The 19,534-nt window shown below is 40.0% G+C and overlaps 1 protein-coding gene and 1 long non-coding RNA gene across 2 annotated transcripts in view; both read left to right on the forward strand.

Moving 5' to 3' along the window:
* LOC111270036 (uncharacterized) overlaps positions 1-6,896 on the forward strand; it is a 12,614-nt gene extending 5,718 nt beyond the window's left edge. Inside the window, exon 3 of the long non-coding RNA XR_002686094.2 lies at positions 3,011-6,896. This is a non-coding gene — a long non-coding RNA (uncharacterized LOC111270036). The remainder of the gene's footprint in view (positions 1-3,010) is intronic.
* An 8,498-nt stretch (positions 6,897-15,394) lies between these two features.
* LOC111270035 (uncharacterized) lies at positions 15,395-18,025 on the forward strand. Its single transcript, XM_022850019.2, has 6 exons — positions 15,395-15,561; positions 15,919-15,948; positions 16,373-16,787; positions 16,874-17,049; positions 17,163-17,373; positions 17,500-18,025. The coding sequence occupies exons 1-6, from the start codon at positions 15,470-15,472 to the stop codon at positions 17,749-17,751; spliced, it is 1,176 nt and encodes a 391-aa protein (XP_022705754.1). The 5' UTR covers positions 15,395-15,469; the 3' UTR covers positions 17,752-18,025.
* Positions 18,026-19,534: the final 1,509 nt, after the last annotated feature.

Consider the following 19,534-nt stretch of genomic DNA (forward strand, 5'->3'; position numbering starts at 1 on the left):
ATTTAGATATAATGCAACAGAAAGATAAATATCTACTAAACATATGAAAATTTCAGTTTGCTTTACATTAAGCGTTGACGTAATTGACTCTGCGCAAAGCGTTTTCCACTATATAATACAAAATTTTTTTTCTACATTACGATGTCATGTATTTACCGATTTTCTCTTTTTCTAGGCGAGCTGAAGCAGTTCCAAAATTGTCGAAAAAAAAAAAAAACACGAGATAATTTTAATATGCCATGCTCAAAGCGTTTTGATGAGTAATCCATATAACATTACGAATTGTACAACCTGAATGAAGAATTTGTACAATACTCGTAAAGTAACTAGATGGAAGAGAGGAATATATAAATTATCCACACAGGCATACTCCTTAACGAACAGCCACACTATCATTTTTTGTTTCAGTAGAGAAAGCGCTCTTCAAACCGTTGTTTTCCGCTCAGCTCCAAGATCAACCTTTTTCGCTTGTCAGACTGCGGCATCTTCGTTTAAGTAGATCGCGTTTTTTTCTATTCCAGCTTCTGTAAACGTTGCGCCCTTACTGCTGTGTGCCTCCCCTTTCTAGCTTTCATTTGCACCCGCTTAGTTTCAAGATGTTAATAGACTCGACGGAGCCGAAGTCTGCGACAGCGTTAATGAATCCGCAGCGCCCACACAAACCCTTCTGCCGCGTCCCTATTTCTAAGTCAAGTCATGATCGTTACCTTATTGCTACAGTGACTGGCTTCCTACATAGGCAATAAGCGCTGATTTCTTTTAATTCGCTACTCTTTTGGCAGTTATTGGTCGCCTAGTTTTGCGGCAGATATATTGAGCAGGGCGGAAATAGGCGAGTGCCGGCACAGCGGTTGACCACGAAGGCGGAAGTTGACCTCAATGATTTTCTTTTGCTATTGCTGCCAGGCCCCTGTCATTTCTCTCAGCGTTAGATAAAGGCTGATTCAGATCAGGTTAAACCCGCACAAAAGTACCGCTTATTGAAACAGTGTTTCTCTGATTTTATTGTTGTAAAACGCTTTAGTCGCAATGTATCGAGATCTTAAGTGATTTAGAACCAGTTACCATTGATAGTCATATTCTGAAAAATTTTTGCAGACAACTGAAGCTTTAGAATTGTTTGTGTCAGGGGGACAGAGGCTTTGCAAGTCCGACACGCTCAAAATTCAGAAATAACACATCTGATAGACAGTCACGTTATTTGAGGTTATATTTGACAGAAAAATTTGGCTGCATTGCTACAACCAGCACCAGAGCCATTATTAGTATTTCTCGGTCCCCGCTCTAATGGCCATGTTTACGTTTGTTTATCTGTTTTGGTTTAATTCCCACTTTTTTCTCAAAACAGCTTTCGCTGTTTGCTTAGCGTAATAGATAAGGAATCGTTACATCTTGAAGCAACTCGTCTTTTACAACCTCATTTCGTTCAAGCTTTCGTCATACTATAGGACACTTTATAAGGCAGCGTAACCAATCGGCACAATATGTAGATTTAGTAAGATACATAATTCGTTGCAATAGCCGTCAGCGAAACAATTTAAATCTAGCTTCAAGCTTAGAGCCTGTAATCAAGAATCTGCGTCAAGTTCGAGACAAACATTTCAACTCTCTTGAGCAGGCCGGCAGTCGGCCCTGAAAACTCGTCCGCCTCAGCATATTCTTGCTTCCATTGGTTTTTAAAGTTCTGCAATTACTTCAGGAATTGCAGACCGAAGTAACTTTTTGTCTCAGACAACACTCATACGAGGTAACCAACATAGCTGCTTACGTCGTCATTTCTAGGCGCAAATCTAAAGGGGATCCCTCTACTTGAGACCCACACCACCTCAAGAACCTGCGAAGGCTATATGCAATAGTTGTGGATATGTAGATAAACTGTAACGCTATACATGCCAGACACATCAGGTACTACCAAAGTTTAGTAGTTAGCGGGAATCGGGCAAAGTAAGGCATCGAGACGCCACGAACCATTTCATTGTCTGTTTCACTGCTGCTCTTATGCAGAGTATAAACTGTCCTGGAAATTACGTAGAAATAACCTTATAATTTACTACCTAATAATCTACCCTTCTGCGAAATTTAGCTCTGTATTTTTTTATGACAGACAATGCTTACAACATATACGAAATTCTGTGTCACTCATAAAGCTTGTTGTGTTTTTAATGAAGCATATATCTACGCGAAAAAAGGTCGCGACAGATCTGCTCTGCGTTAAAGTCTTCGACCTACTCTGCTTGTGTAACTATCCCTGCTTGATTCATGCTAAGCTCTTATGGAGCGTTGAATTTCGACATAAAGCAGTCATAGGGAAAAACTCCTACTTTAAATCAAATCAAAAGGCTAACAATTCTACGATAATGTTTGCATCCACGACATATCTGATTGGCTCAATACAGTCGAACGCACGAATAATGAAAATGTTTATTTTCGAAGGGCCTGCGTTGTCTCTTATAAAATGCCTTTTATACTATGGCGGGTAACCGTACGTTAATGTTAAAGTATCGACATTCCGTAAATTTAAATTATTGAATTTTTTTTATGTTGGGAAGCTTCAGTGCATCTGCTCAGATAGCGAACAGCATGTATTGGATTGCTAGAGTTCTTGTGGCTATTTCTTCAGCTATGCATCCTAATAACCGGACAGATGCGTAAATAAAAAAAAAGCGTAGCTAAATATTAAGGATGAAGGTATAGTTTGGTCTGGTCCGTTAAAGTCTACCCATAGCTGATGTCGAACTGTAGTGTGTGACGGTCTCGTCGATACACGTTACAACAGTAAACCAACGATATGCTTAATCTATAAATTGCATGTATTGTTTGAATCATAGGAGTAAAATGCATCAAGGATATAATCTATTTGCTCATTATTGCGGTGTAGATAATAACTTCTGTGCTTTGCACTCTAATACATTGTATTATCTGATAGGCATTACGAAATTCGTCCGTTGAGATCTGATACATCAATGTTCGAACTATTAACCTGCTACGTAAATCTTGTCCTATATTACAGATTTTGATCCGAAAGGGCACATTCTACTTCTGCAGACACCGCCTCGTTGCTGCCACGAAAGACCGAACTCCTCTGCAATAAAAATTCAACCCGAACGTTAATAGATCCTCATTTCCGATGGGCCTATTTTGAATGATCAAAACGTATAGGTGTTTCTTTTTTAGCCACCTTTGTGGTATACATTAACCGGACTCTATTCGAATATACAGATTTTTTAGTTGATTCTTTGAGTTTGCTAAAGTACTAGCTCACGCCAATTTACCAATTCAGTATAGCAGCGGCAAGTGACAAGTACTGAGTAACAATCTCTTGATATAACAGAGACATGCTTAGAACATTTGCGTGCAACAACTTTGTCAGGAAGGACTACAAGAACTGTCGAAGGTTTAAGGGCGTGCATAACTCTTGGTCTGTTCAACTACCTACGACGTATCTTCGACTGAAAAACTGAGAACCATCTGGCTTCGTTCGCGTTTCTGGAACCAAAAACGACCTAGCCTGATTAAAATTACATAATGTGACCTATTTTTACCAAAAGAAACAGTTCATCCACCAACAAAGCTGCTTTGCTCAGCTCGTACATACACAGATGTTCTATTAAGATGTTTCCAACCTGTTCATGCGTAAACCGCATGAGAGATCGTAAACTAGCCTAACGTACGTAGAGCTTAACGTAGAACTCAGTCGAAATCAGAAAAAATGGTGGTTATCTCTATAAACCAATTCAGCTTTCCTATGCAAATTTTAGAATGAGCAGAAGTATACATGAAAATGCTTCATTCGACCCAATGGGCATCAAGTAATTTCTAGTGCATCCTTTAGGAATGCTGCTTTTTTTTTGTAATATATCGATGACAGCCCTTGAGGTTGCCTCAGTGCATTAAATGTAGAATGTCTTAATGGTTGATTGAAGATTGTCTATGCCAAAGATGGCCAAGAATACGAGGCCATTAGTATAAAATATTTCACTACTTTTTTTTAAATAGTTTCGATATGTCGCAAGTTTCCGCTGCATATGCTACGTGCACTACAAGATATATAAGCAGTTCCTTGCGACGCTAAATTGAAAGTTAGCATTGTAAGATTCTCTGCTGAACCTGTAATTTTTATAATTAATCCCTTTCGAGCAATTGTTCAAAATTACATGAGTTCAATTCAAGACTAGCGACTTCGCATAACTATGGAAAACTTAAAAAGCCTGCCAACATATTATTTAAATCATATATTATACGTTTTTTATCGCATAGAATCGTCTTTCTCATATATATACACATTCGGAAATAGATGCCACTAATAAGAAAAAATCTCGCTCAAGTTTCGCGGGTAGGTAATAAACTTGATCCTGAACAGTTTCAAAACTTGATAGTTTCTTTCGAATTTACCAGCCTAAGAGGAGCTTGTTTGTCCGGTCCGCCTTTTTTTTGAATCTATAGATGCTAAAAAAAAAAGGCTGGAAAATGAAGTAATTCTTCCAGAGAAAAAGTATAAAGATTTCGCCGCGGCAAATCCAAAACGGTAAACGATATAAACATTTCCCTCATTTTCCAATAATCCCTCCATTATATCGGAGACATGCCACCGAGGGGCGCTGTTATCCACTACCCAGAGCCGTCACAAAGAAACTTGTTTGACCCAGTGAGCAACGGGGATGACGATTTGTCTCAGACCGCAAACAGATAGAGTTGAAAAGGGCAGAAATCTTGTTGTGTCTAGAACTTACTCGGATTTACGTGCCGCAATTTTCCAGTGTAGCGACTTTCTGCAGCGAGAAATCAAATTTGTAGACCATTCTTTGTAACTTCCTTCGATGGTATAGTAACAAGCATTGATCATTTTGTTCACAAGGAATACCAAGCTGGTTACTTTCCAGCAGACAACAAAATTATTTATATTTCTAGGGTTTGCCTTGTATTTAAAACGTGTAGCGAGTTCGTCGTTTGTAACTTCATATGGTTCGTTTATTGGTATCATTCCCAATCATTATTGGGATTTTATTATATTACAGTATGTTATTATTAATATCTCCAATTTCCGCACATAACTTTTACCTTGGGACGATTTCGTTCGCTTCCTAGCCTGTAGCACATAAAGGAAGCCAAAAGTGCACGATAATAAACTTTTCGAGGGCATTGCGCCAGCCTACATATTGTGGACAACCGTCACCTCCACCAGATCAAAGTGTACCCCACTCTACAGCGATTCATTTTAGCAGCTGTATGAGTCATAGCACTGGTTGTAGAAGTCACCTAGCAATGGTGTAGTGTATAGGTTCTAGCTATACTATTAAGCTACTATGCTCTGGAAGGCTGTGACATGAAATGACCAGAGCGGAACGGTTTTAGAAGGCATGATATAACGGTAAGTGGAGCTACGGAGTACGTGACGGAAGGGGTTGACAATAAGGTCTCTACCACACACTGTGCAGAAGAGGAAAAGGCTAGCGGCAATGGAAGAAATAGCCTCTAGGACAAAGCCTAAGCTAACAAAACCGACGGAGAAAAAGAGAAGATCTGCGTCTTCCCTGCCTGTCCCGGCAATTGCCTGTGCGCGACTGAGCCTGAAAAATGACCGTCGCTCCACCCTTCTTTACTCCAGTCTGAACTGTTTGGATACTGGAAGAATGGACGAGTCTGAAGAAGAAATCTGCCCTCAGGGGTGGTAGAACAGCAATAGCAGGAGCGAGGAGGCCTCACGGTCCAAGGTAATAGAATGCGAAAATAAATCCGACCAAAGAACCACTGAGCATCGCCTGTGAGTGTTCGTTATCAAAAAGGTTTTGCGAGGGAACGTTGTTGGTTAGGGGACACCATTGTGGAATAAAGGTGGTTTGGGGGTCATGCGTCTTTGAGACATTTTCATCTGGCAAGATAATTGAGAGGAGGGCCGAAAAAATAGTGGATTGATCATTGATGGCAAATTCCGGGTGTCATTGTCTATGAACAAATTCAGTGTTTACTTACTTAGCTACAAAAGATTCTAACCGATATTAGAACAACAAATGCCAAGGAGAGGTTTTTGCTTAAATGCATTTTAGCGTCTAGGGGAGGACGATAGGAGTGGTTGTTCATAGATGCATGGTATTTTTGTTTTATAATGATTTTACACTTTAGGCATGGTTCTTTGTTTTTTTATCAGATCTGTTGGTTGAGGTTGACGGTCCACAGCCCGATAAAGTCACCTATATACAAGTGGTAACTGGCCTAGCTGTTCGACCACAGTAAAAACTCGCTTGTACACTGTTAATAGACTGAATTATGATCCTGATGTACTTATGTGTCTGTCAAATATCTTTAATATTCTAGGTTTCTAACAGTTTCATGTGTCCGTGGGTAGGTCACGATGGTGTTCTTTATCTTCAGATTTTTAAAATTTACCATTTAAATACCACGAGAAGAAATTTACCATTATGTATCTGTATATCTTCGTTCGGAGTTAAGGTTAACAAATTTTTAACAAAAAACGTGAGTTACAACTTTTTGTTGATTCGCATGCCCCAACCAGCGTTGGTCATCGACTTCCGTTTTGTACGTAATCTGCCCAGTACGATCCACGATGTCTCTAGTGACCATTTATTTTTCTTTGAGTTTCTAAAATGTTTAACCTCTTACTTGCTTTCCTTGGAAATTTCCCTTTAATTTCGTAATATTGATAAACGTCTCGGTTTTACTTTGCGATTCACTTATTTGTTCTTCATAAGTTTTTAGCCTTTGTTAATGATAATTGTTCAACTTTATGTTCGTAAAGTGTTTTTATTTTCTAGTTAAAGTCACGAGAAAACTGTCTGATTATATTAACCTGCGCTATTCGTTTCAGTATGCTAGGAAATCTTTCGACTAACCCCTTATATTGTCGACCAAATAGAGCAGTACAAATTGTTAATATTCTAATAGATTTAATAAAATGGGCAGGTTTAAAAATGTGAATTGATAGTTGCCGCCTGGCACGATATTAAATGAGTATCGCAGGGGCTCAACATGTTATGTAGCGGTACTTAGAGGGGCGGTGGATTCCGTCATGATATAAACACGCATCTACTAAATTATCTATGAATTGGAAAAATCTACGCGTACACCTTGAAATATATGAGAAGATTTGGGTGAAGATGGAACAGGTATTTACGTATATCCATTATTTCCTATATCCGCAAAAATGGCATTTTTCTACAGTTCCGCTTTACAGCTTCCGAACTGATCTAGAAATCTTATCTTATATAGATAGCTATTAGACCCGAAGGTCTCATAGTTTTAAATCAATCTTTCTACATATATACATATGTTAGTTACATCAATATATCACATACATATGTGGTGCATATACTTGCGAAGGAATATATGTCAGAGACTTGTTAGGGCGGTAATGACAAGGATGCACGTATCAGATGAAACGGAAGAGTTGTTTATGAGAATATACAGAATTTCTGCGGCATTCACAGTGAACTAATAGATTTATCCTATCGGCTGCTAGTTTGCGTTGCTAGATCTCTTGGGGTTCTATCCACAAACAGTGCATCGTCTGGATCGTGAAAAGGTCAGCGATGAGTTTGTTCTGCGGTTCATTTAACATCGACGATAGATGTCGTCTTCGGAGACAAGCTGATGCCTTATCTTTGGCGGAAATGAATAGCAAGCAACACCGGTGAAATCTTCTGCTATTTTCAGGTAGTATCTGTCCGATTTTTAGGACATATGGCGCGTATCTGAGGCTTTCGTGAACGGTTACTTACATCAACATTTCTACACTGACGCTTATCGACCATCTAAACACAATAATCATTAGCACTGCACTTTTAGATGGTGGCGATAACTTCAGAGTTCATACTATTGTTTTTCTTTTATTCATTTTCCGTTGCGTCTGTTTCGACTTCTGCAGCCGTACATTCATCTAAAACGCAGCCTACTATTACTCAATTTGCGACGATTCGATCAATTTATAATTTATCTAGCGCTTATCAGCAGGATAAAAGGCGATGTTCCCGTAAGTTACAGGTCAATTAACTTATTGTCCGAAAAAATTTGGTCACTAAATACTTCAGCCAGCAGCTTTTTGATACACTTTAAACTGATAATCAACATATACACAGTAAAATCTAAATTTCTTTCATTTCTCTTGCTTTCCCAACAACTGCTACGAGTTGGCTCGGCTTTTGCTTTGTAGAGCCGTACTGTCTGATATCATCAAGAACATCTGCCATAATATGGGCTCATCTACACTCATTTAGAACAACGACTTCGTTTTGCCCATCTTCCCCTACCTTCGCCCTTAAACATTGCTTCCATAACAAGTATATCCAACGAAGCTGGGAGAACGTCCTGATACGAGCGCTCGACAACGAACACCGCTGCTTCAGAGTCTAAATTGCAGCGGCTACCTGAGTACGAAGGTCGTAGAGGAACAAAATAACATATTAGGTTGTGTATGTATTCTACGAAAAAAATAAATTTGCTCGAAACGTCAGCACACGGCTTGAAGTGCCTCTACCTGCGAACACAATGGCCTTTAAATGTTTTCGACGAAAATCGGCACGACCCTCATCGTCGGAGACCAATCTTATCAAGCATTGTACGTGAAACCTAATCACCATGTGATCAAAAGTAACCGGTAGAGGATGACTTTCGAAGGTCAGAGTTCGTTGGTGTTAAGGCCAGATCGCAAAACGATTTCGGTCGGCCAAGGGACCCTGTAATAGTATGGTGTTTCTCATTTCTGACACAAAAATTAGTAAATATTTTGTTGTCGGTTTTAATAGTACTAAAAAATGGAACGTGGTTCCATTCACGGTCGTATTAAATCATCCATATACAAACTGGTCTATTTCTGAAACGCATATTATAGACTAGAAGAATCAGTAAAATCGAATTGAATATGTAAATTAGGCAAATTAATCAGACTTTTAGATACTGTGTAACCATAAATTAATTAGAACGAAGGCTAATGCGTTCAATACTACGAGTATGCCTGAGTAAAAAAAATCATGTAATATAATAACAGTAATATCTAGGGTAGAGTCGTCCAATGTAAGTTGTATCTTTATGGGAGAGTCTGAGCATAGCGACTTATACGTCCACTTTGTCAACACTGCAAACGCCTATATCTGAGAACCTTCATGAATTTAATTCGATAGTTCAAAGATGAGGATCAAGTCACAGAGTAGTTCGCTTCAATCAGCGGCCTTTAGCTTGATTGAGTCTGCACGTGATCAGATTTTGTTGAACATTCAATTCAGCTTTACACCGAAATAACGAACAGCATTATAGGTAACATGACTGTGCTGTCTGTTATATTTTCTAAACAGTTCCGTACAACTGCACACGTCTTAGCCTGATGCGGTCTCAAGCGCACAGCAAACTAACACTTACAAGTATCAGTTCTATTGCGTAAAACCATAAAGAATCGTACCACTGCATACGGATACGTCAATAAGGAACGTTTATATAGTATATAGTTAATATATAGAACCATTACAACATTATTAAAGTTCAACATTTCTTATTGAATATTCCGTTATCGCTAATTAGAGGCAGATTCGAACATCCAAGTCAATTATACTATTGGTATTTACTTGGTTCACTGCTAAGCGAAGGATCACTGTCGACTTAGAGATCTATCTACTTCTCGTTTGCCGGTATTGAAGTTTATATTATGACCAGCCCTGGGTCGCTTAAAAATAACTTAGCTCTTTCTTTATTCGAAACGTTTACATTTTTCCACCACTTTCTTATAACTACTCCCAACAATTTTGTGTCACGGATTAAATATGTTCGACTTGGACATAAACCCTATCAAATTTAATTGTTGCTAAAAACTTAAAGCATTATTTTCGTGAGAAAGATTCGTGATCGAGCCAAATGTAGGGCAATATACCCTAGTCGTCCTTAATTCCTTGTGATGTCCAGTTGCCGGCCTACGCATCCCTGCGTCACAACTGACCGTAGATCAGCACCACCATTGAATAACAATTATTCCAGCTGCCCCCAATCTTAACCCGAAGTCACGTCAGCGTTTCCGCTAATCGTATATAGTTCAGACAATCGCTTGACCTCATCGCAAGCAGCTCACAATTTACTAACGTAATGTTTCTGTATTACCGTCGATACAAAAACAAAAAGTCAAATTAATCAGTACTGTAGCTTGTTACTTTGAAAACCGCTTTAATTATTAGATTAATCTCGGCTACAATTTCAACATAGAAATACAAATAGATATTACGAGCTAGGCGACCTAGGGACGCTTACGTAGTCCATTGTATCTGATTATTAAAATCACAGGTCCAAAAATGCCAAAAGATCCAGGGATCCAAAAAAATCTTACTTCCAAAATAGCAAGTCTACGTAGCACAAATCTTCCGCAACCAAGCTTTATATCTCACTTAACATTAACAATGATTTCACCTTTGAATGAGAAACATGCACGTTGAGGCGTAGAGGGACTTTGCTTAGGTGCTTCGAAGTCGTATGAAGCCATGTGTGATGCACTATCTTATCCGTTGACAGTAGCCTTCCCCAAGTAAACGTAAAGGCCTTCCCGTGCCAGGCTTCGATTCACCCAGTCAGTGTTCTCTCTAAAACATAAAAAGTTGACTGTCCAGTGTTTGTAAGACTCAATTTTGGTTCAATCCATCGACATGCCAATGGAAATTTACTACAGAATAGGCGTACCAATTAGGCTACGATATCATACTCAGCTCGGAGCGGTAAATGTGATAACACCGAGCTTGAAGATAATCGTCTCGAGTCACCACATCGAAGTGCGAAGGCCGCTGCTGCGTCGTGTAGTTTGTTCCATAGTTTATGCAGAGAGTGTCCCGATTATCTAGCGTTGGGTACGCTTTTAGACCCAGGCGTGTTTTCCTAGCTCTTTACACGATAGTGGCCTCTACTTTATTTGCAGACCAGTGCACATGAATCGACTCTTCGTATGGTATCATAGATATGGTTTGAACTTTAGAGCTAGGCATACCATTGGACCGATCTTTGATACTAGTTATAATGGCAACATTGACTTTGCTGTTGGACATTATAGCTAGCTTCGCTATTAGACTTCCAGCAAAAAATGATATCGATATTCCCTGACTGCTGTATTATAAAACGAGGCTTGCTAAACATCGCTGGAGATAAAACCTAATATTTATTAAGTGTATGTAACAAAAAATTTCGAAAAAATTAAAACTACATATGCATGTGCACGCCCTACACGCCGTGGAAATCCGTTATTGTCTGGAAAAAAGTGATCTATTATGAGTGTTTTTTGTTTGAGGTCTGCATTAAACATTAATAAACATGTGATGTTGGATAACAAACATGTGGAGCGGCCCTATAACAATAATAACGGCCCTTTTCGATATTCTTAATACAGCGTTTGTACAAGTCCTAATAACTCACTTATTGTTATTTACGGTATCGTAGGCATGTGTATCAAATAATATCTTCGTAAACCTTTTTGGGTCTTTCATCTCGTTCAAGTGAAAGCGATCTGTCACCCGGTTTGTGTTCGTACTTTGATATATGGAACTGCCGTAAAGACCCGCGGGAGGAAGGAAAGGGAGGCACGCCTATAGAGACCTGTTCCTGGTTAAGAGTACTCCATACCGGAAAGCAGGCCATCTAATAAGAGCAACGTCTAGTGTTGGGTAGCGTATTCTAGATGAGCAATTTAAAGCTGCCTCTGTCGCAGAATTTTGGGCTAATTCTATTATGTTTCGAAGGTAATCTAAGGCCTAATAAATCATATCAGATGGGTAAACGCTCATAGCCGCTTCAATTTAGTTCCTCAATTTCGATTCACTGGTTGGCACTGTCGTGCAACGCATGCGGTGAGTCTACCATAAATCCTGTCATTGCTGCTGATGTGTCCTGCACGGTTCTTGTTTCGCAACAGATATTTCGTTGGCGCCGATCAGCGGAGTTTGCCTATTTTGCAATCAGCTGTGGTTGACTGGCCGATTGTTTACATTTGGCGATATGCTAGCCTGCAATGTGGCTTTTACCCACTTTTTTTTTTTTTTGACGATTATGTCATAAGCATACATCGATCCAACTGACTGTGATTTCGACGAAAAGAACCAAGCGACCACACCCTCATCGAAGACCTTCATACGCATGCAAGCAATCTTGTACAAAGCTTCCGAGCCACGTGGATCCTCTGCATATTTTCATCGAGCTGCGCGTATAACCCTCTAGCTTAAGTCGAAATCATGGAAATCTGCTATTATCGTCTTTACAGCATCTACTGTAATTGTAATCGAGTAATCGAACTCATTTCCCTTATTTCATTAATGTTTGTTGTTTGTCGTCCGCTTGTTTTGGTAAACGCTGAAATGCTTGATGACCTTCTAATGTGTATCTCATACCAATAAGTCGATTTTCAATTATGTCAAAGATTTGTGTTTATTTGGTAAGAGGTAATGAATAGACTGGAATACACCAATAATATGCACGAAGCGCCAAATCGGCCACACCGAGTCCTTTTACAAAACGGTTGCACAGTCCTTGTTGTGTACTTATAGCTAATCATCAAACATTACAACCACAATGTAATGATAGGCGGCTCGTTTGATCCCATCGCTAATGTCTAGAGTAATATATATCCCTATTTTGCGCGAGTGTTAGTTTGATGCTCAGGCCATAAGGAATAGGGCATATACTGTTCCGGAAACAGCCAAATGTGTGGAATGCTACTTTCGAAAGGATCAAAGAAAAAATCATTTTTCCAAAACCATATTGACGAAATAATAAACTGGCATGTTTAGCAGAATCCTCAGAAAAAATCTAAATTATCATTGAAACAAATTTTCAGGTTCACGTTGGGCATAGCTAAATGCGATTGCTACGCATTCGCAATATACAGTTCTTTCACCTTCGTTATTACCTTCTACCCTCATACACACCTGGCTTACGTCCCACATTGACAAGGACCAAAGCACGTAATGCACGTTTTCCTGTTAAACATGCATCGCCTATTCCAGGCCCCTTCTACTGCTTTATTCACGCTTAGCACCACCATAGCAAGCACGCGTACAATTGTCATCAACAGTATTTAGCTTCTTCTAACGATAAACTTGATTTCTTGGAAAATTAAATATAAATAAACTTGGAAAATAAGTGTCAGCAGTGATATTGCCTTACTACAACACAAACACGATGCTTCTAGCCGGCGACTGAGAAGACGGCCCCAAAAACCTAAAGGCTTTATGATTCAGAAAATGACAGCTAATAACGAGCGAGTTTATGCTACATCGAACGTGAGTATACGAAGTTCAAACAATAAAAAAGTTAAAAAAAAATCTTAGGAGTCTGTGATAGGCAGCTTTCCTGTAAAATGAACGAACTGCAATGTTTATTTTTATCGTTTTTCCTATGGAGTCTTCCAGGGCAGTAGGTATCGAAGTGCTCTTCGACTGATTGAATCTCAGTTATTATGCTTACCTATTGTGCGACGCTTACAAAGAATATGGAACAAAAAGATTGGATCGTATCGCGCCTGACTGCGAGACAGCTGAACTAACGAATCATTGCATAGTCAACACATATGAGATTTCTCCACCATCTTCAAGGAAGTACCACATTTTTTGAGAGGGCATATAATGTTAATATAATAATAATCACTTTGATTAATAAAATGATCTTGATTATATATATATATATATAAAATAAATGACTTTGATTAATGACGAGGAGGAGTAATTATGTTCTACTATTACAATTACTTTTTTGCTTGGAACCTCAAACACATGCAAGGCCTCAGACTAAGGCATACATGTTCATGCCTTTTGGCCAGCTACAGCAAATTACGAACGCACGGACGGTTAAGCATAATGAAAACCCGAATTATTTGCCAACATGCCTTTTTTTTTGTTTGCCTAACTCGCCCGTTTTGTTATCAAAGGATCATCGATTAAGAAACCGCTGCGTCTGCAATACAAACGTCACTTAAGACATGGGGAGAAATTGCAGCATTTACGATAAAAATTACCGTCTACGTTGCAGGTAATTCTTTGGCCCTTCGATAGGCGACCCGCTCGACAAAGATTCCCGGCAGAAACACCATAATCTACGATAGACTCCTTCAAAATAATAGGAAGAATCAAAAGCCACTTAGAAACGAATTAAAAGCTCTAAGACAATGGTTCCACCAATTGAGGTATTGTTGGCGGTGAAACTGATTCAAAACCCTTAAGACCCAATATATTTGCCGATAAAGCTAGAAAGCCACGTGTCAGAAAACTAACTTCCTGCCGCAATTTGAATGCTATGCCCTCCGCTGTCTGGCTATCAAGGTCTAAGGATTGTCATCGAACACATGTTTAACAAGTGCAAATGTCCCTCGGCTACTCACTGAGCGAATCGGAAGTTCAATATGATACATACCCAAAGCAAATAAAAATCATGTAATATCGCAATAAGTTTACATTCTACTTTTCTTTTAAGCAATACATTTTAGAGAACACAAATATTTTTTAAAAAAAACATTGGAGCTATCCATTCTTCTTTCCATTTCTATCATCACGACCGAACGAATGTGGACAACACTAAGCGTGTAGTAGGAAATTCAATCATAGTTAAGGGTTTCCTATGGTAGTTTCTGCATGTGTGAAATTCACTTATCCTATGAGATGTTAGGCGTGCTACCAAGCTGCCAAGAGTCTTCGGCCCGCCTGTGCTAATTGTTTTCAGTATCTGACGTCCAAAACAAATCGAGACCTTCGCCACCATAGTCAATATACGCAGCTCTTCCGCATGACCACGAAAAACTTACCCGTTCTGGTGTCCACCTAAATCGAGCATCACAAGACTGCTTTTCGACTCTATCGACAACATTTTTAGCTATCTCTAGGATCACCAATCCCCATCCTGACAATTATTGCTTTGGCGTCACTATACTAGATACAATCAGTGCACATGGACGCATCGCAGTACCACGTCGGTGCCAATTACTGCTCTTTAATACCATTGGGCACATAGTTCAGAGACCCAGTGAGTAACTTACCAGTACTTAAATACCAGTACTTGCAAAGTGTGGCAACGTTTTAGTCTACTATTCGTTCAGCAGTGTCCCTTGCTTTGAACACTATATATGGGTTTAATGTCGTACTGTCAATAAGCTTATCCGCTTAGAAGGCATTGCCCCTTGGCAGGACAAAAACGCCTTCGAGGTACGCGGTACAGCCTCGCAAAGACGCGTTGTGGACACTTGTCTTTAAGATCGGAACAGACAAATATTGATTCGTTACTAGCAAGCTTCAGAGTATTTGCTCGATATCTGAAATTAGCACTTCGTTGCAGCGAGCATATGAATATGCCAGCATCGAGTTTAAATTTTAACACGCTATTACTACTGCTGAAAGACAGAAACAATATAATGGGCAGAATTGTGTCAACACTTCTTAAATAGAGTGGATAACGAATCATTACGTTCCGTGTGACCATTGGCAAGCGTTGGTGGGTGAGGTTGTAGACGTGAACCATGAGTGACGACAATTCATCGCCCGAATCTGTGTCGGATCCAGAGGCCAATGAGGATCAGCCACCACCTAAAGAGGCTAAAGCGCCAGCAGGGTATGATTTACCTTCCGATTTCTATATGTACGATAATTTTGTCGATTGACGTTTGACACCGCCAAGATTTCCGTGTCGCCGCCCCTTAGACATGGCGTGTAGGAACGCTAATTGTCGTGCCGCACCGGTATGCAAGACGTATGATCTAGAACATTTGTGTGAATAGATATATATTCATGTGTTCAGCTTGGGTCCCTGATTGCCCATAATTAGCTAGTGGACAGCGCTTGAACCGATTAGCCTAGAGAAGTCCGTTCTCTGTAGATAAAATTAATGACTGCCCGATTCACAAATGCATACAGGTGTTTCGAGGTTGTTCATTATATACTGACGGACTTCTATCCTATTCTGTTACAGAGAAGGGGCGGCACCTCGAGCCAAAGGAGGGTAAGTTCATCGGTTGCATTCCCTAATGTGGAGTCTTGCCACGTTTTACTCCAGGTTTAAGTATTGATCTTGTTCTTCAGATCAGTTATTAGCATTATCCCTTATTAGCCTCGATTTTCGAAATTTTTGCGGTGGAAAAATCATATCATCGATGATATTCAGGTCAGTTAAATGTAGCTGCCCAGTGAGCTGTTAATATTAGGAACAGACTCTGCTATAGTATTAGGTGGTTATTTAGTCTAAGTGTGAAGTGGGAGTATTTCAAGGAACTCACATTTCGATCTGCTTTATCCTGATTCTATGGCATCTGCTATGTCCTGTTTCTATGGCATCTGTGATCATGCGTACTGCTGATGTGTTCGGCGTTTCTTCACACGACCTAACCTATTTGATTGACGGCCGGCGGCGTTGATTACGATTGTAGATCAAGCACGTGGTTCATTATAGGCTTCGTTGTACTACTTGTTGTTGTTGGAGCACTTGTAATCTTCTTCGTAGCCGGCGGACTGAATCCTTCTGGAGGTGCAAATAGCACAGATACAAGCATGCCAGATGAGCTAGGTACGGGTGGAATGACGCAAATGTCGGCTATGACTACCGCAGGAGGTGAAGGTGCACCAAATGCTATGCTTCGTGCTTACGAATCTCTGTCAGAACCTGTTTACTCGCAACTAGCTTTCACAGAACAACGTTCTATGTATACTGACCAAGACAACAGATGTCCGTATGAGATGTTTACTGTGGGAGCACAGGTGATAGAGTTTCGAGGAACGATATGGAACAAGAATCTCGACATACACCCCGTTCTTCAAGGGTCAGACCCCGAGGACCACTTCATGGTACGTGTATGTTTGAGATGTACATTTAATTAAAAAATATTATTTGTGGAAATTACTACTACTACAAATGTATTGTGTTGTTTTAGACGGACATAATAGTTCGACTAGACAAGCGCGATCTGCGTGAAGACAAGGGAGCGTATGTAGCGATAGTACTTCCCGCGACACCGAAGAATACGACCTTGTTTTTCCATTTCAATGGCTGCATGAAAGTTCCTGTACATATCGAGACGATGAACAACGTAGACGCCCATCTCCCTCGGTCGGTATTTACGTTCAGTTTTTTGCGAAACTCTTTATATTGTATCGCCATCATAAGTGGAGAAATACTGTGCGTAAAGGCCTTGTGATTAACATAAAAACGTTTGCTCGCAGAATAAGGTACAAGGTCGTTCAGATGATGAAACAACAGAAGCACGAAAGTGTGTCGGATATTAAGTGCAGCGACTTGATCGATCCACGTGTCAAAGACCGAATTGCGATCCGCGTGTTACTCGATTTTGCCTACGGTCGCAAATCGCCAGAGCTAAGGGTAGTGCACTGCACGCTTCAAGACCGCAAGTGTCGCGTAATTTACAAGGTTCAGGTGAGGCTGATCTGGAGGTTACGGTCAGAAATCGGTTAGGATATAGATTACCTATGATACCCGTTGCTACTATGTCACAGCATAATCCACGTACCTAATTATCGTACTAATTGTTGTGCTCAACAGGCCGACGGTTTATCAACGATAACAAGTCCCGCACGTGTGATGATTTTTTCTGGAAAACTTCCTTCTAATACCGATGACAAAAAACGCAAAACTTCGCCTGTGTTAGAGTCCTCCGTAGCCATTGAAAGTTGGTGTATGCCGAGCGACGGTGATGGATTTTTCCCCAATCGCTTAATGGTAAGCGAGGACAGTGATAATCCAGGTGGCTTCGTTCCGCCCGATGGCACTGCAAATCGGCGATGGTTTGATTGATCTGTCGATCATATTAGTCAATCGCTAATCTAAAGTGCATTATCAACCAACACCATTTGCTTGCTCCTGGTCATCTTGATTCCCACCTCAGATTGCTTCTTACGTGATCAGTTAACCCGGGGTATCACTTGTCTCGATATAGCGTTCTTTCTTCAAAAGGCTGCGAATTTGATCTGCCTGTTGATTTGTCTACAGCCCGACCCTACTAAGACATTCCCTTCGTCTAACAATAAATGGCTTTGAAGCCGAAGTTTCTACTTCCTACTTCCTACAACTGCTTGTGTTCTTTTGGCGTTTATGGGGCGTGAATGGGGCGTGAATATGGCTAGTTAGAGGTAGTTGAATAGGTCAGTGGTTATTCTAAACCGGGAGAATGGATGCATGCAATACAAACTGCGGTAGCATGGCACGCATGTTATGATCCTTTGGGAACGTCGTTTACTCGCTTTGTACACTGTAATGCTAAGGGGGCCGTAATGCTACGGGGCCCACTAAAGTACCGATCGAAAGGTCCTCATAAACGAAGAGTTGCGGGATTTCACATGCAAGTCCAAATAACACGATTTATAAAAACTACAGTGAGTCATTAGCGAAAAATCAGTTTATGAATGGTTATGCCCCGATAAAACTCGCCCCGATAAAACTCGCTAAGGTTAAAGAAAGCCAAGAAGAATCGCTGGTTCATGCTCGATGCAGGTATTACATAAATGAAAGCTAAGGCAAAAAAGTAGAAATTGTATTAAAAAGGTAGTAAGTACTAAAAAACGTAGTATGATTGTATGTATGATGATTAACAAAATCGACGATAGTGATCTGCGGGCGACATTTCAAACGTTTTTCCGGATGCACTTTGGTGCCAGGACATACTATAAATGACCATTAGACGAATGAAACCCTCCATCGCGGCGTCAGGTAATATACGTGGTTAAACCCAGAAATTTCTTAATCGAGGCTAACTTTCTTTTCTGTTTTTATAATCTACCTGTCAACTAAATCAGGCAGAACATACGGGGTACAAAACTAGGTAGAAGAAACTCATTTCCATGTCAACTATATGGGACACACCCGATGTACATCAACAACACAAATCATCTACGCTCCGTAATAGATGATAAAATATATAAAACAAATACAAATACAAATAACAAACAAAAACGTCAGTGTTACAAGGTAACACTCACGTACAGCACCGTCTAACACTTTCATGGTATCTATTCAAACTTCAACGCGTATTACTAATAATGAAGCCTGCTTTTCTCATATATTAGGCAAAGAGCCTCCAGGAAGCGCCCAGCAACACATGATGAAGCCCATGTGACTTTGCTGATTACCCTAGATCATTTAAGCGACAGAAAATAACCAATACATTCTCTTTTCCTTTGAAAAATATACTTTCCTACAGTTGAAATATGCGATCGCGGTATTCACGACATATTTCAACAACTCCGGGAGGCTACCATTGAACTACCTTTATCACAAATTTTTTCAAATATTTTTGAACAAAATAAAGGTTTAAGACATTCGTCTGCTTTTAGTAATTAGATTTTTGGCGGCTAGGTATAGATCATATCACCCGTTTTTCCCTTAATTCCGAACCGATCTAATTCGAGCACTGAGCTGGTCCTACCCGATACTTCTCAAGAGATTTACCGGGATAGATCGCTATTAACGAAGTGCACCTACGCCAGTGATTTACTCTTTATCAATTGCTCTGACTATTGCATTTAGACATGTGCTTCATTTGGTCTGGGTTCTCGTGCGTTCAGTTGTTGACGGCAATTAC

This window comes from Varroa jacobsoni, unplaced genomic scaffold (assembly GCF_002532875.2).
Source record: "Varroa jacobsoni isolate VJ856 unplaced genomic scaffold, vjacob_1.0 scaffold_1432, whole genome shotgun sequence".
Classification (NCBI taxonomy): Eukaryota; Metazoa; Arthropoda; class Arachnida; order Mesostigmata; family Varroidae; genus Varroa; species Varroa jacobsoni.

What these genes read in the sequence shown, in the direction of transcription:
- LOC111270035 (XM_022850019.2), top strand. Translation starts at nt 15,470, where the DNA reads ATGAGTGACGACAATTCATCGCCCGAATCTGTGTCGGATCCAGAGGCC. An exon ending in ACCCCGAGGACCACTTCATG is followed by an intron (nt 16,788 to 16,873) that starts GTACGTGTATGT and finishes GTGTTGTTTTAG; the next exon opens with ACGGACATAATAGTTCGACT. An exon ending in GCGTAATTTACAAGGTTCAG is followed by an intron (nt 17,374 to 17,499) that starts GTGAGGCTGATC and finishes TGTGCTCAACAG; the next exon opens with GCCGACGGTTTATCAACGAT.